General features: G+C 44.3%; 1 protein-coding gene across 11 annotated transcripts in view; it reads right to left on the bottom strand.

Annotated features, from left to right (window-relative positions):
- Nucleotides 1-188: 188 nt before the first annotated feature.
- The window catches only part of NOD1 (nucleotide binding oligomerization domain containing 1), a 56,100-nt gene continuing 40,528 nt past the window's right edge, over nt 189-15,760 (bottom strand). For 6 of the 11 annotated variants that reach the window (XR_013523899.1, XR_013523900.1, XM_035253518.3 and 3 more), the window contains 3 exons: nt 14,943-15,026; nt 11,648-11,731; nt 189-717 (listed from right to left, as the gene is read on the bottom strand). Coding sequence is in view for 6 of the 11 variants with exons in the window: in XM_035253518.3 (XP_035109409.3) it covers nt 645-717; nt 11,648-11,731; nt 14,943-15,026 (241 nt within the window). In the remaining 5 variants the exon portion in view is untranslated. Of the gene's footprint in view, nt 718-11,647; nt 11,732-13,239; nt 13,283-14,942; nt 15,027-15,760 lie in introns of all 11 variants that reach the window. The other 5 variants (XR_013523896.1, XR_013523897.1, XR_013523898.1 and 2 more) reach the window with 2 other exon arrangements.

Genomic DNA, 15,760 nt, shown 5'->3' with positions numbered 1-15,760 from the left:
AGTGATCTGGTAATATCACCCCCACCCTCATGGAGCAGCCACCACAAGCCTGCCATGGGTTTCCACAAAAATCTTGGAGGAGTCAAATCCCACACTGCACACACCCCAGTATCTCCAGCTATGAACAGGGGCCCGTATCTATAGATGGGGAAGTGCTGAGAAGGAAGAAAATATTTCAGGTCTAATACTTATCCATCAAGCACCTTTTATTCATGAAGCTTGGCACCAACTTTGTGCCATGTCCTCAACTCTTCAGTGAAAACAGCAGTGGCCAACTCGCTCCCGCTGGTCCCTATGGCAGGCATTGGGATGGGATGAGGCTGGCCTCTGCTCTGCTCACAGCTTTATTCTGCTAGCTTTAGATAAAAATAATTACAGTATGCAATAAAGTCCCTTCACAGTGTATTTACAGTAACAACAGCTCACAAGACACATTCTTTTTCTGCAGCATTGTAGCAAGTACTTAGGGAGTTTGCCGACCAGAGCCTCTGCACAGGAAGCTGGCTTGCATCGTGGAAGCAGTGGACTCCTGACGGTCCTGCTTCCACAGGTCCCTTTAAGACACTGAGACAGAAGATGTTCCCAGAGTGGCATTTGCTGCTGAGGCTCCAGGGCAAAGACTCCATGCACAGGAAAGCATCCTCTCAGAAACAGATGATCCGCTTCTCATCTTCATAGACTTTGGCCTCCTCTGGCTTAATCAGGTTTCCATTTAGGCTGTTGAAAGGAGGAAAACAAAAGTACCCAGGTAAAATGTTAAGGACTTTCACACACTCCTTTCCTACGCATGTTCATAGCACATGCTCATGCATCGCACAATCCTGAAATTAAGGAACACACTCTTCAGATAATTCTTTCATATTAGCATGGATCCTCTCCAGCTGCCATCCCTCTGTTCACTGGGTCTCACTAAGGTCACCTGTAGCCTCCATAAGCCTGAATGTCATGACATTTTCGGGTCTTGTCTTTCTTTGGCCTTCAAAGGATTCTGGCTGTCCTGACTTCTATTTCTCCTGCCTCTGGGCACTCTACCTCCATTTCCGTTCCTGTATTCTCCTCCATGTGACCTCTACGTCTGAGACTTCTCCAGGCGTGGGGCTAGGCCCTTTTCCCCAGCCGATCTCATCAATGCCATGGCCTCGTTTGTATGTTAGTGGAGGCAGTTACCTGCTTGGCATCCTCACTCGGACCTCTTCCCCTTCACCTCAAAGTAGCCACACCTCCTAGGATCCCCTGGCTTAGTGAATGGACCACTCTTATCCTGCTGTGCAGGTTAGTAACCTGGGGGTCAAGCTGGACACCTTCCTTCTCATCTCCATGTTCCTTCCATCACAAAGTTCTGTCCTAATTCCTAAGCATCTAGAATGCCTCCCTGGAGCCTCTCGCTATCTTCAGCCCACCATCCTGGTCTGAACACCCATCATTGCTTCTCTGGATCAGTACAATGCCCTTCTGACAGGTCATTTCCACATCCTCTGGCCCTCTCCAATACAGTTTCTCAGAAGAGCCAAGAACTGGTCTTTTTGCAGTGGAGATCTGATCACATCCTTCTCCTGCTTCAAACTGTTCACTGACTTTCCATCACTTTTAGGATAAAGACCAAAGACATGCATCATGACCCACAGATCTTTATAGGGCAGTCCCTGCCTATCTCATCAGCTTCCTGGAGTTCCCTCTTCCACACTTTCTGAACCCCAGGGCACAGCAGCTTCTTGCTGTTCTTCCAGGACACCACACTCCCTCCTGCCCCAGACCCTTTGCACATGCTGTTCCGTGCCTGGAATACTCACCGCAGCTGACTAACTCCTATGCATCCTTCATGCTGCTTCCTCAGAGAGGCCCTCCCTGTAACCTCACCTAAATCAGGTTCCCTCTTGGCCTTCCCTTTGTAGTTCCCATCACAGTTGTAATTACATAATTACACAAATGACGTTTTTTTTTTTCTTTAATGTGCGTCTTGCTTACTAGACAGTGAACTCATAAAGCCATTTTGTTCACCACCGGATTTTTGGTGCTAGCACAGTCCCTGGTCCTCAAGCATTTTCTTATTCAAGGAAGAAATGAAGTCACAGGCCTGGTCCCTAGGGCCACAGTCTGGAGGAGATAGCCTCACAGAAAGCTGTTATACTGGAGTGGGATACATTTCTGTAATTTACGATATTCACTGTACACTTCTAGTTTCTGTCCTTACAGGCAGAACTCACCAACCAACTTCAGACTTCCAACTTATTTTCAGAAAGGAACAAGGTAGAACTAAGAGTCAGTACAGACAACAAGTCCAAGGAGAAGGCTCACTCGTAAGTATTGGCTCCAAGCAGAGCAGCTCCCTAAACCTGGCTGCCTGAACAGCTCGACCACTGCCTGGTGTGGCAGTCCCTGGCAGGGCCAACAAAGCCACGGCCTTCTCAGAGCCCAGTCCCATGAAGTCACACACACAGGAGCATACTCTGAAGGCTCCCAGAATAAGCCAAGGACCTAACTGAGGACACTCCCAAGACCAGCACCCAGGCGGCCTGTCCTGCCCACTCTGAATTGGTGGCCGATTCCCCTCTCCACCCTGTGAATCTGAAGGCTCCTGGCCTTATTCAAATGGTTACTTGTGTAGGAATGGTGGTCCTCAAGAGGAAAGCAATGCAGATTTTGAAACTTGAGGGAACTAAAGCAACTGTGGGTCTTTACTACCCTCCTAACCAGCTACAGAAAAAAGTAGAAGCCAACTATGCTTTGCAAACTGTTCTGCAGTCCGACAGTCTTCTTACTCTACCCCTCCACCTACTGTCCTCAAAACATAAGAATCAGCAGAAATGCAGTGGCCTGAGGGCAGAGACCCATGCAAACTAAGTTCCAATGCCCTCCAGCACTTCCCAGGCTGCCGGGCAGGCTGGGCTCCCCAGGTCACTTGCCTGGTTGGATCTGGGCTCTATTCTCTATGATGGTGTTTTTCTATTTGTTTTTTGAGACAAGGTCTCTGGCACCTAGGCTGGATTGCAGTGGCATGATCCTGGCTCATTGCAGCCTCAGCCTCCCAGGCATCCATCTTCGCACCTCAGCTTCCTGAGTAGCTGGGACTACAGGTGCATAGCACCACATCGAGCTAATTTTTGTAGTGATCAGTTTTCACATGTTGCTCAGGCTGGTCTCAAACTCCTGTGCTCAAGAGATCTGCCCATCTTGGCCTCCCAAAGTGCTGGTATTACACGCACATGCCACCATGCCTAGCCAACAGTGTTTTTCATAAAACTTTTTGTCTACAACCCCAAATAAGAATTACATTTTTATGGAGGAGGATCCAAGGTGGCTGATTAGGAGCAACTCAGGATTGCAGCTCCCAGCAAAAGCGCAGAGGGTTAGTGGACGCCGCATTTCCAGACAGATTTTTATTGCCCACAGACCAGGAGATTCCCAGGTGGAGGAGCCCAACGGGTCACCAGTGCAGCTGTTTTGGCCGGCACAGCAGGTCTCTGCACAAAATACAGGGGTCCTTGCACAAAATACATGGGTCCAGGTGCCGTTGTAGCCAGCAATTGGAGCTCCCGGGAGACAGAGGCACCCATTCAGCTGATAAAAAGGGGACTGAAATGGAGCCAGGCCAGGAGATCCCAGGTGAAAAAGCACCACGAATTTCCAGTGCGGCTGTTTCAGCCGGTGCAGGGGGTTGCTGCTCAGGAAATCACACAGATCCAGGTGCCTTTTCAACAGATGACTGGAATGCCTGGGAGATAGAGTCGCCTGTTCAACTGAAAAAAAACGGGGCTGAAACAGGGAGCCAGGCCAGGAGATTCCTGGGTGAAAACGCGCCACGAGTCTCCAGCAGCTGTTTCAGCCGGCACAGCAGGTCTCCGCACAAGAAATCACACAAATCTGGGCACTGTTACAACTGGTGACTGGGACGCCTGGGAGACACAGTTGCCCATTCAACTGAAAAAAGATAAAGGGGTCTGAGGCAGGGAGCCAGGTGATCAGGCTTGGCTGGTCCCACCCCCACAAAAAAACAGCAATCTGAAACGCTCTGGATTGAGAGTTTCACAGCAAGCACAGCGGAACCCAGGATGGTCCAGCTCTGTGGGGGAGGGGCATCTGCCATTACCAAGGCAGTTCACCACTACTGAGGTAGTCCACCATTGCTGAGGCAGCCCACCATTGCCAAGGCAGTGTTCGCCATTATAGAGAGAGTCCGCCATTACAGAGGCAGGCTGTCATTGCTGAGGCAGTTCTAACTATACCCCTATAAATGGGACTGCAGGGAAGTTCACTCTGCAGCTGGGTGGAGCACACGGCAGCTTGGCAGAGCCCACAGCAGCTCAGGAAAGCCTCTGCAGGCAGACAGTGACTAGTGCCTTGCTGGGCAGGGCAGCCCTGAAAAAAGGCAGCAGCATGACGGAAATTTACAAATAAAGCCCTAATTCCCCAGGACAGAGCACCTGGAAAAAAAACAAAAAAACATGTTTATCAGTTCTGCTGCAGCAGACTTAAATGTACCTGCCCAGCAGCTCTGAATGGAACAAAAGAGCTCACAGCTCAGCATTTGAGTTCCTATAAAGGACAGAGTGTCTCCTCAAGCAGCTTCCTGACCCCCATATATCCAAAGAGCCACCTCATAAAGGAGAGCTCAGACTGACATCTGGTGGGTATCCTTCTGGGACAAAGATAGCAGAAGAAAAAACTGGTAGTAACCCTTACTGTTCTGCAGCTGCTGGAGGTGATCCCCAGGTAAGCAGGGTCTGGAGTGGACCTCAGCAGTCTTACAGCAGAGGGGCCAGACTGTTAGAAGGAAAAGAAAGAAACAGAAATAACTTTATCATAAACAAACTGGATGTCCACTCAGAGACCCCATCTGAAAGTCAACAAGTACAAAGACCACAGGTAGATAAATCCACAAAGATGGGAAGAAACCAGTGCAAAAAGGATGAAAACACCTCAAACCAGAACGCCTCTCCTCCTCCAGGGATCACAACTCCTCACCAGCAAGGAAACAAGGCTGGATGGAGAATGAGTCTGATGAATTGACAGAATCAGGCTTCGGAAGGTGGGTAATAAGAAACTTCTCTGAGCTAAAAGAACATGTTCTAACCCAATGCAAAGAAACTAAGAACCTTGAAAAAAGGTTTGACAAAATGCTAATGAGAATAAACAGCTTAGAGAGGAATATAAGTGAATTGATGGAGCTGAAAAACACAACATGAGAACTTCGCAAAGCATACACAAGTTTCAACAGCCAAATCAACCAAGTAGAAGAAAGGATATAAGATGTCGAAAATGAACTAAATGAAATAAAATGAGAAAGCAAGATTAGAAAAAAAAGGATAAAAAGAAGTGAACAAAGTCTCCAAGAAATATAGACTATGTGAAAAGAGCTAATCTACGTTTGATATGTGTACCTGAATGTGACAGAATGAATCCAAGCTGGAAAATACTCTTAAGGATATTTTCCAGGAAAACTTCCCCAACTTAGCAAGGCAGGCCACCATTCAAGTCCAGGAAGTACAGAGGACACCACAAAGATATTCCTCAAGAAGAGCAACCCCAAGGCACATAATTGTCAGATTCACCAGGGTAGAAATGAAGGAGAAAATGCTAAGGGCAGCCAGAGAGAAAGGTTGGGTTACCCACGAAGGGAAGCCCATCAGACTCACAGCAGATCTCTTAGCAGAAACCCTACAAGCCAGAAGAGAGTGGGGGCCAATATTCAACATCCTTAAAGAAAAGAACTTTCAACCTAGAATTTCATATCCAGCCAAACTAAGCTTCATAAGCAAAGGAGAAATAAAATCCTCTACAAACAAGCAATTACTCAGAAATTTCATCACCACCAGGCCTGCTTTACAAGAGCTCCAGAAAGAAGCACTAAACACAGAAAGGAACAACCAGTACCAGCCACTCCAAAAACATACCAAATGGTAAAAAGCATCAACACAATGAAGAAACTGCATCAACTAACGGGCAAAACAGCCAGCTAGCATCAAAATGGCAGTATCAAATTCACACATAACAATATTAACCCTAAATGTCAATGGGCTAAATGCCCCAATCAAAAGACACAGACTGGCAAATTGGATAAAAAGCCAAAACCCATCTGTGTGCTATATTCAGGAAACACATCTCACCTGCAAAGATGCACAAAGGCTCAAAATAAACGGATGGAGGAAGATTTACCAAGCAAATGGAGAGCAAAACAAGCAGGAGTTGCAATTTTCATCTCTGATAAAATAGACTTTAAAGCAACAAAGATCAAAAGCGACAAAGAAGGGCATTACATAATGGTAAAAGGATCGATGCAACAAGAAGAGCTAACGATCCTAAATATATACGTACCCAATACAGAAGCACCCAGACCTATAAAGCAAGTTCTTAATGACTTACAAAGAGACTTAACTCCCACACAATAATAGTGGGAGACTTTAACACCCAACTGTCAATATTAGACAGATCAACCAGACAGAAAGTTAACAAGGATATCCAGGACTTGAACTCAGACCTGGACCAAGCAAACCTAATAGACATTTACAGAACCCTCCACCCAAGTCCACAGAATATACATTCTTCTCAGCACCACATCACACCTTCTCTAAAATTATCACATAATTGGAAGTAAATCACTCCTCAGCAAATGCAAAAAATGGAAATCATAACAGTCTCTCAGACCACTGAGCAATTAAGTTAGAACTTAGAATTCAGAAACTAACTCAGAACCACACAGCTTCATGGAAACTGAACAACTGGCTCTTGAATGTTGACTTAATAAACAATGAAATCAAGGCAGAAAGAAAGATGTTCTTTGAAACCAACGAGAACGAAGACACAACATACCAGAATCTCTGGGACACATTTAAAGCAGTGTCTAGAGGGAAATTTATGGCAATAAATGTCCACATGAGAATCAAGGGAAGATCTAAAATCGACACCCTATCATCAAAATTGAAAGAGCTAGAGGAACAAGATTAAAAAAACTCAAAACCTAGCAGAAGACAATAAATAACTAACATCAGAGCAGAAGTGAAGGAGACAGAAACACAAAAAAACCTCCAAAATATCAATAAATCCAGGAGCTGGTGTTTTGAAAAGATCAACAAAATAGATAACACTCACCAGATTAATAAAAAAGAAAAGAGAGAATCAAATAAATGCAATAAAAAATGATAAAGGGGATATCACTACAGATTCCACAGATATACAGACCATCATCAGAGATTATTACAAACAACTCTATGCCCATAAACTAGTAAACCTGGAAGAAATGGATAAATTCCTGGACACTTGCATCCTCCCAAGCCTAAATCAGGAAGAAGTTGAAACCCTGAATAGACCAATACCAAGGGCTGAAGTTGAGGCAGGAATTAAGAGCCTACCACACACAAAAAAGCCCAGGTCCAGATGGGTTCACAACCAAATTCTACCAGACATACTAAGAGGAGCTGGTACCATTCCTTCTGAAAATATTCCAAACAATCCAAAAAGAGAGAATCCTTCCAAAAGCATTTTATGAGACCAACATCATCCTGATACCAAAACCTGGCAGAGACTCAGCAAGAAAAGACAACTTCAGGCCAACATCCATGATAAACATAGATGCAAACATCTTCAATAAAATACTGGCAAGCTGATTGCAACAGCACATCAAAAAGCTTATCCACCATGATCAAGGAGGCTTCATCCCAGGGATGCAAGGCTGGTTCAACATACGCAAGTCTATAAATGTAATTCACCACATAAACAGAACCAAAAACAAAAACCACATGATTATCTCAGTAGATGCAGAGAAGGCATTTGACAAAATTCTACAGCCCTTTATGCTAAAAACCCTCAATAAACTAGGTATTGATGGAATGTATCTCAAAATAATAATAACTATTTACGACAATAACTATTTAACAGCCAATATCATAATGAATGGGCAAAAACTGGAAGCATTCTCTTTGAAATCTGACCCTAGACAAGGATGCCCTCTCTCACCACTCCTATTCAATATAGTACTGGAAGTTCTAGCCAGAGCAATCAGGCAAGAAAAAGAAATAAAGGGTATTCAATTAGGAAAGGAGGAAGTCAAACTGTCTCTATTTGCAGACGACATGATAGTATACCTAGAAGACCCCATCACCTCAGCCCAAAATCTCCTGAAACTGATAAGCAACTTCAGCAAAGTCTCAGGATACAAAATCAATGTGCAAAAATCACAAACGTTCCTATATACCAATAACAGACTTAAAGAGAGCCAAATCAAGAACCAACTGCCATTCACAATTGCTACAAAAATATTAAAATATCTAGGAATACAACTAACAAAGGATGTAAAGGACCTCTTCAAAGAGAACTACAAACCACTGCTCAATGAAATAAAAGGACACAAACAGATGGAGAAACATTCCATGCTCATGGTTAGGAAGAATCAATATCGTGAAAATGGCCATACTGCCCAAAGTAATTTACAGAATCAATGCTATCCCCATCAAGCTACCAATGACCTTCTTCACAGAACTGGAAAAAACCACCTTAAACTTCATATGGAACCAAAAGAGAGCCCACATAGCCAAGTCAATTCTAAGCAAAAAGAACAAAGCTGGAGGCATCATACTACTGGACTTCAAACTATACTACAAGGCTACAGTAATCAAAACAGCATGGTACAGGTGCCAAAACAGAGATATAGACCAATGAAACAGAACAGAGGCCTCGGAGGCAACACCACAGATCTACAACCATCTGATCTTTGACAAACCTGACAATAACAAGCAATGGGGAAAGGATTCCCTGTTTAATAAATGGTGCTGGGAAAACTGACTAGCCATGTGCAGAAAGCAGAAACTGGACCCCTTCCTGACACCTTACACTAAAATTAACTCCAGATGGATTAAAGACTTAAACATAAGACCTAACACCATAAAAATCCTAGAAGAAAATCTAGGCAAAACCATTCAGGACATAGGCATAGGCAAGGACTTCATGACCAAAACACCAAAAGCATTGGGAACAAAAGCCAAAATAGACAAATGGGACCTAATCAAACTCCACAGCTTCTGCACAGCAAAAGAAACAGTCATTAGAGTGAATCAGCAACCAACAGAATGGGAAAAATTTTTTGCAATCTACCCATCTGACAAAGGGCTAATATCCAGAATTTACAAAGAACTAAAACAGATTGACAAGAAAAAAACAAGCCCATTCAAAAGTGGGAAAAGGATATGAACAGACACTTTACAAAAGAAGACATACATGAGGCCAACAAACATATGAAAAAATGCCCATCATCACTGGTCATTAGAGAAATGCAAATCAAAACTACATTGAGATACAATCTCACGCCAGTTAGAATGGCTATCAAAAAAATCTGGAGACAACAGATGCTGGAGAGGATGTGGAGAAATAGGAACACTTTTACACTGTTGGTGGGAGTGTAAATTAGTTCAACCATTGTGGAAGACAGTGTGGCGATTCCTCAAGGACCTAGAAAGAGAAATTCCATTTGACCCAGCAATTCCATTACTGGGTATATATCCAAAGGATTATAAATCATTCTACTATAAGGACACATGCACACGAATGTTCATTGCAGCACTGTTTACAATAGCAAAGACCTGGAACCAACCCAAATGCCCATCAATGATAGACTGGATAGGGAAAATGTGGCACATATACACCATGGAATACTATGCAGCCATGCAAAATGATGAGTTCATGTCCTTTGTAGGGACATCAATGAACCTGGAAACCATCATTCTCAGCAAACTGACACAAGAACAGAAAATCAAACACCGCATATTCTCACTCATAGGTGGGTGTTGAACAATGAGAACACATGGACACAGGGAACAGGAGCATCACACACTGGAGTCTGTTGGGGGGAAGTAGGGGAGGGAAAGTGGGGGGTGAGGAGTTGGGGAGAGATAGCATGGGGAGAAATGCCAGATATAGGTGATGGGGAGGAAGGCAGCAAATTACACTGCCATGTGTGTACCTATGCAACAATCTTGCATGTTCTTCACATGTACCCCAAAACCTAAAATGCAATAAAAATAAAATATAAAAATAAAAGAATTAATTTTTACATTGTGAACCAATGCTTATGCAAATACACACCCACTAACATGCAAGCATGAACTAAGAAGAATGAAATACATCCCTACTGTGCACATTGCATCCTGATATTCTGTTCTGTTCCAATTTCTTTTTAAATATTGTTGGTTGTAACTCACCAAACTGATCTGATTTTATGACAAGTTCCAAACAAGTTCTAAGGCAAAGTTTAAAAAACGCTGTTTGAGAGGCCTGTGTTGGCCAAGGAGCTGTATCTTTTTTTTTTTTAATTGGCTATGAAAGTCTCCCCAGTCCTGAAGGGAGGACATAGTTAATGAGGAGTGGGCACTGCCCTGAGGGTTTGGGTCCATGGTGAGACTGCCCGTTGGAACTCAGAGAAGCCACAGTGGGCTCAGGAGCTCCTGTATCTTCCCCAGAAAGCAGCTCTGCCCTCTGCCAGTCTCCATTGGGTTGGAGCTTCACACTGAGCACAGTGTCTCAGGCTCTGGAGTTCACAGTAAGTTTCCAGAGCATTTACGAGTCTGGGTTCAGGTATCCTGGGTGCTCCATGCTCAGCTCCGGTCAGCCAGCACTTAGGTCACAGTAATGGCCACATCCCCACCCCTAACACAGGGCCTGGTATGAAGCAGGTACATGAGCACGGCCACTGTTGTTTCTATTGGAAACATCGTGCATGAGCCATAGGCCTGATATGGTTTGGCTGTGTCCTCTCCCAAATCTCACCTTGAATGTAAATCCCTATATGTCAAGGACAGGCCAGGTAGAGATAGTGAGTCTCATGAGATCTGATGGTTTTCTAAAGAGCAATTCCCCTGCACAAGCTCTCTTGCCACCATGTAAGACATGACTTTGCTCCTCATTTGCCTTCTGCCATGATTGTCAGGCCTCCCCAGCTATGTGGAACTGTGAGTCAATTAATCCTCTTTCCTTTATAAATTACCCAGACTCAGGTATGTCTTTATTAGCAGCATGAGAACTAATATAAGGCCTTCTCCCAGCATCCACCCAGTCCCAGCTCACCCAGGCAATTAAGTTGTTAAGGGAGCTGCTGAGTGGGGGTGTCTGTGCCTCATGGGAGGCAAGAAAGAAGTGGCATGGAGCTCAATGTCATAGTAAAGCAAACTTTTTCTTCTACTAGCATAAGGAAGTTCTCGAAGCAGAAAAAAAGTAGACAAAGTATAAGTCAGTTCAATCAGCCTACAAATGTCTCATAGAACCCAGAAAAGGGGAAGAACGAGCTCCAAACTCATGGCCAGCACATCCTCTCAATCACTGAGTCCCAGGGGGATTTACTTCTAGTAGGAAATCATTTCAATGACTACTTCCCCCATACCACCCAATGAAGGTACATGAGGGCAGGATCCCAGGGCAGGAGAGCACAGACTATGGAATCAGGCATTCTGGGCTGAATTCCAGCTTCTCTCATGATGACCTTGGGCAATTTTATTTCACTGGTCTGGGCTTCTGTCTACATCTATAAAACAGAGTTAATTCCACGATGGTGCAGGGTTGCTGGAGGAATAAATGGAAACCACTCTGCATCATGCTTTGCACATAGTCAGTGGTGCTGATGGAACAGTCACTGCTGTTATTACTGTGACAAACGCTGGGATCTTACCAAATCTCTGTGATGCCAGTGTTGTTCTGTAACGCATCTGCCAGCTGGGCAGTCCCCTTAGCTGTGATCTGATTCTGGATAAGCCTGAAAGAAGAATATAGCTTGTATAAAAACCATAATACTGGATCAAATCTGCCCCTTTCATTAGGGTGTTGTAAGGATGTGGTGGGATAAGAGACAAGTTGGTCGGGAGGAACCAAGTCCATGTGACTTTGTATCTGGCTAAAAGTGTCCAGATCAGATACACTAAAGGGCAGCTTGACATTTTAAAATTTTTGTTTGTTTTAATAGTAAACATATATTCATATGTAAGTAATGTAATACATGAATGGATGTGTGTGTCTGCATTTTTCACTGCAAAGGCACGTAATCAAAATATCTGGGAGACCACCTCATGGGAACAGGAAGTCTGGTATCTCCTTCCAGGTAGCTAGAGAAAGGCAAGGCAGGTTTGAAAGTCAAGAGGCTACCAACATGCAAGAGGGAGGGGGAGAAACAGTTCTGCTGCCATGAAACAGCTCTCATGGGACTCAATGGAAAAGCTTCGATAACGGGGCCTCTGAGGATGTACCCCATGGTTCTAGGTGGCAGTGATCCAAATGAAACCAAGGGTTCAGAAATCACTAGGAAGCCAGGCCTCTCCTGAAATGCTCCCCTGGGCAGTTATGCTTCTAACCCAACCAGGAAATAAATGTGGCAAGAGGCTGTGGTGCCTCCATTTCATCACAGAGACATGCCCTGCTCCTGGCTGTTTGCAGAATAGTCTCCTGCTAAACCTGACCCTTAGAAATCCTGGCACTGATCCAAGAAGAAAGACCTTACCAGGAAGACAAGGGCCCTATGCTGTCGTAAGTGAAGAGGACTCCCTCTTGAGAGGCAGCATCGCAGAGCTGTTGCAGCTCCTCTTAAATCCTCCCTCCCCACTTTTCACCTACAGAACCTTGAAGAAATCAACGTATCTGTCTGGTGTCCAAGGAAGGGAACTCTTGGCACTGTTACTGCCCAAGCACACGGGACCACTCGTGGCTGGGCTGCAGCCAGGACCTGGTACTCCCAGCCACACCTCACAAGGGCTAGGGCCCCTGGGCTCTGTGGTGGAGGTGATGACCTTCCCTTTCAAAAGAGACAAAAATAGAACCTGGTAGTGGGCACGGAGTTCTGCATTCGGTCACACTCTGCTGTTTTCTAGTCACCACCTAGGCTTCGTTGAAGATAAGGAAGGCAGCCTCCAACCAAGACTTGGCAGGAGGCCAGAAAGGAGAGCACCTCATGCCCCAAAAAGCTTGGCAGTGTCCAGGCACATCCGCCCACTAGGGCTGCCTTCATTAGGCTGGTGCAGGTTGGGAATGCACAAAGCAGCTGAGACTCTCTTTCTGGCCCCGTCTGAGCTCTACTCTCCCTGGAAGGGGTTGGCTTGCACTTAGGGAATGGGATAAAATATTTCTGCAGACTAAAACACAAAATAAAAACAACATGTAGCACAGTCTAGTCTTTTTGCTGAAACTGACAGGGCAAGTCTGAATTCATAAGAAATGCAAAGAACCCAGAATGGTCAAAACAATCTTGAGAAAGAACAAAGTAGGAGAACTCACACTTCCTGATTTCCAAACATACTACAAAGCTCCAGCAATGGTCCTGGCAGAGGAGAGACATATAAATCAGTGGACAAGAACAGAGAATTCAGAAATAAACCCGTACATTAATGGTCAATTGATTTTTGACAAGGGTGTCAAGGCCATTCAATAGAAAAAGATAATCTGTTCAACACATGATGCTCTGGTACAGCCGGATAGCCACGGGCAAGAGAACGCGGTTAACGCTCACTTTATACAAAAATTAACTCGAAATGGATTGCAGACCTAAATGTGAGGGGAAACAACTATAACACTTACCAGAAAACTTAGGTGGAGATCTTTGTGATCTTGGATTAGGCAATTATTTCTTAGCTAAGACACTGAAAGCACAAGCAACCAAAGGAAAAAAAGATAAACTGGACTTCATCAAAATTAAAAACTACTGGCCAAGTGCAGTGGCTCACGCCTGTAATCCCAGCACTTGGGGAGGCCAAGGCAGGCAGATCACCTGGGGTCAGGAGTTTGAGATCAGCCTGGTCTGCATGGTAAAACCCTGTATCTACTAAAAATACAAAATGAGTCAGGGGTGGTGGCTCATGCCTGAATCCCAACTATTCAGGAGGCTGAGGCAGAAGAATCACTTGAACCTGGAAGGTGGAGGTTGCAGAGAGCTGAGATCATGCCATTGCACTCCAGCCTGGGTGACAAAAGCAAGACTTCATCTCAAGAAAAAATAAAAAAAAACTTTTGTCCTTCAAAGGCCACTATCAAGAAAGAGGGAAAACTCCACAGAAAGCAATAAAATATTTGCAAAATCTGTATCTAGTAAAGGTCTAGCACCCAGGATCCATAGAGAACCCCTACAACTTAGCAATAAAAAGACAAATAAGCCCAGTTTTAAAATGGGCAAAGGATATGGAGACATTTCTCCAAAGAAGCTATATAGACAGGCTGTAGGCACATAAAAATACACTCAACATTGTTAGTTATCAGGGAAATGCAAATCAAAACCACAGTATTACTTCACAACCACTGGTATAACTAGATTTAATAAGATGGACAATAACAAGCGTTGGTGAGGGTGTGAAGAAACTGTAACCCACATATGTTGCCAGTAAGAGTGTAAAATAGGACGTGCACTTTAGAAAACGGTTTGATGGCTCCTCAGAAAATTACAGAATTCCTTTATGATCCAGTAATTCTATTCCCAGGTATGTTCCCAAAAGATATAAAAACATATGTTTACCCAAAAGCATGTACAGAAGTGTTCACAGTAGCATTATGCATAATAGTGAAAAAGTAGAAATAATCCAAATGTCCCATTGACTGATTAATAAACTGTGAAATAGCCTTAGAGTGAATTATCATTTGGCCATAGAAAGGAATGAAACATGCTAGAACACAGAGACCAAAGGTCACATATTGCTTGATTCCATTTATATGAAATGTCCAGAGTAGGCAAATCCATAGAGACAGAAAGTGGATTAGCAGTTGCCAGGGTCTGGGAAGGAGAACAGGGAGTGACTGTTTAACGGATACACAGGGGCTTTCTGGAGTGGGGAGGGGTAGTGAAAACACTCGAGAATTAGATGGTGATGGTTGCACTAAAGACCTCTGAATTGTACACTTTAAGAGAGTGAATTTTACAGTATGTAAATCTTATCTCAAAAAATACTTTGGAAAAGTAGCACAGTGTGAAATTCTAAGGCTGAGCTACCTACCATAAATGCTTTAACGTCTGGTTGACTTTCAACATTTCTGCCAAACTCTCTGCCACTTCATCATTGAGTTCATTCTGGGTCAGCCTGGGGGGCGGGAAAAAAAAAGGAAGTATTTACTCAAGAGAGCCTACTTGGCAGACACTGTTTTAGAGTTCACAGGAGTGGGAGCCCAGCCCAAGGCTCTCCAGCTATGTAGCTGATCAGTTGCTGAGAACTCAGAAAACAGCCAGGCTCCAAGCCCAGCCTCTCAGCCCTACAGATCAATGGGACTCATTTCTAATGCAAATCCTGCACCAGAGCTCCTATCTCTTTGCCTGGCTGCCTGCAGAGGAGGCCACCCTACCTCTCCACCTTTGCTGAGCCCTCAGATTTCATGGAAGATTGGGCACCACAGAAAACAAAGGGCCAATGGCCTGCTTCTCGGGTCTTCTCTAGTCTCAGGGTCCCTTGAAGACCATTGACAATGTGTCATCCAAGTCAGTCTGAAGACCTGAAACAGCCACCGGCTGCATGTTAAGATGTGGTCAGTACTTTGCACTGAGTTAACTGGTGAGGGACCCAAGTTAAGTGAAAGTTCAGGAAGGCTCTCAATGGTTCTTAAAACCAGAAGTGGTCTGGATAAAGCACCAAAGCTCCTCAGTGTAAATAGGGTAGGACCCACCTGTGCCAGTGGACGAAAGAATCATTAGGAAGAATAGAACAGAAAGAATATTTTTCAAAAATCATTCCTTGAAGGGCAGTTTGGATGTGCCTGTCCAAAATTTAAATGTGTTTCACTTTAAGACAATTAGACTTCTAGAAATTTATGCTATAGCGTG

This window comes from Callithrix jacchus, chromosome 11 (genome assembly GCF_049354715.1).
Source record: "Callithrix jacchus isolate 240 chromosome 11, calJac240_pri, whole genome shotgun sequence".
Lineage (NCBI taxonomy): Eukaryota > Metazoa > Chordata > Mammalia > Primates > Cebidae > Callithrix > Callithrix jacchus.
The sequence above is the reverse complement of the archived record's forward strand: the minus strand, read 5'-3'. Positions and strand labels throughout refer to the sequence as shown.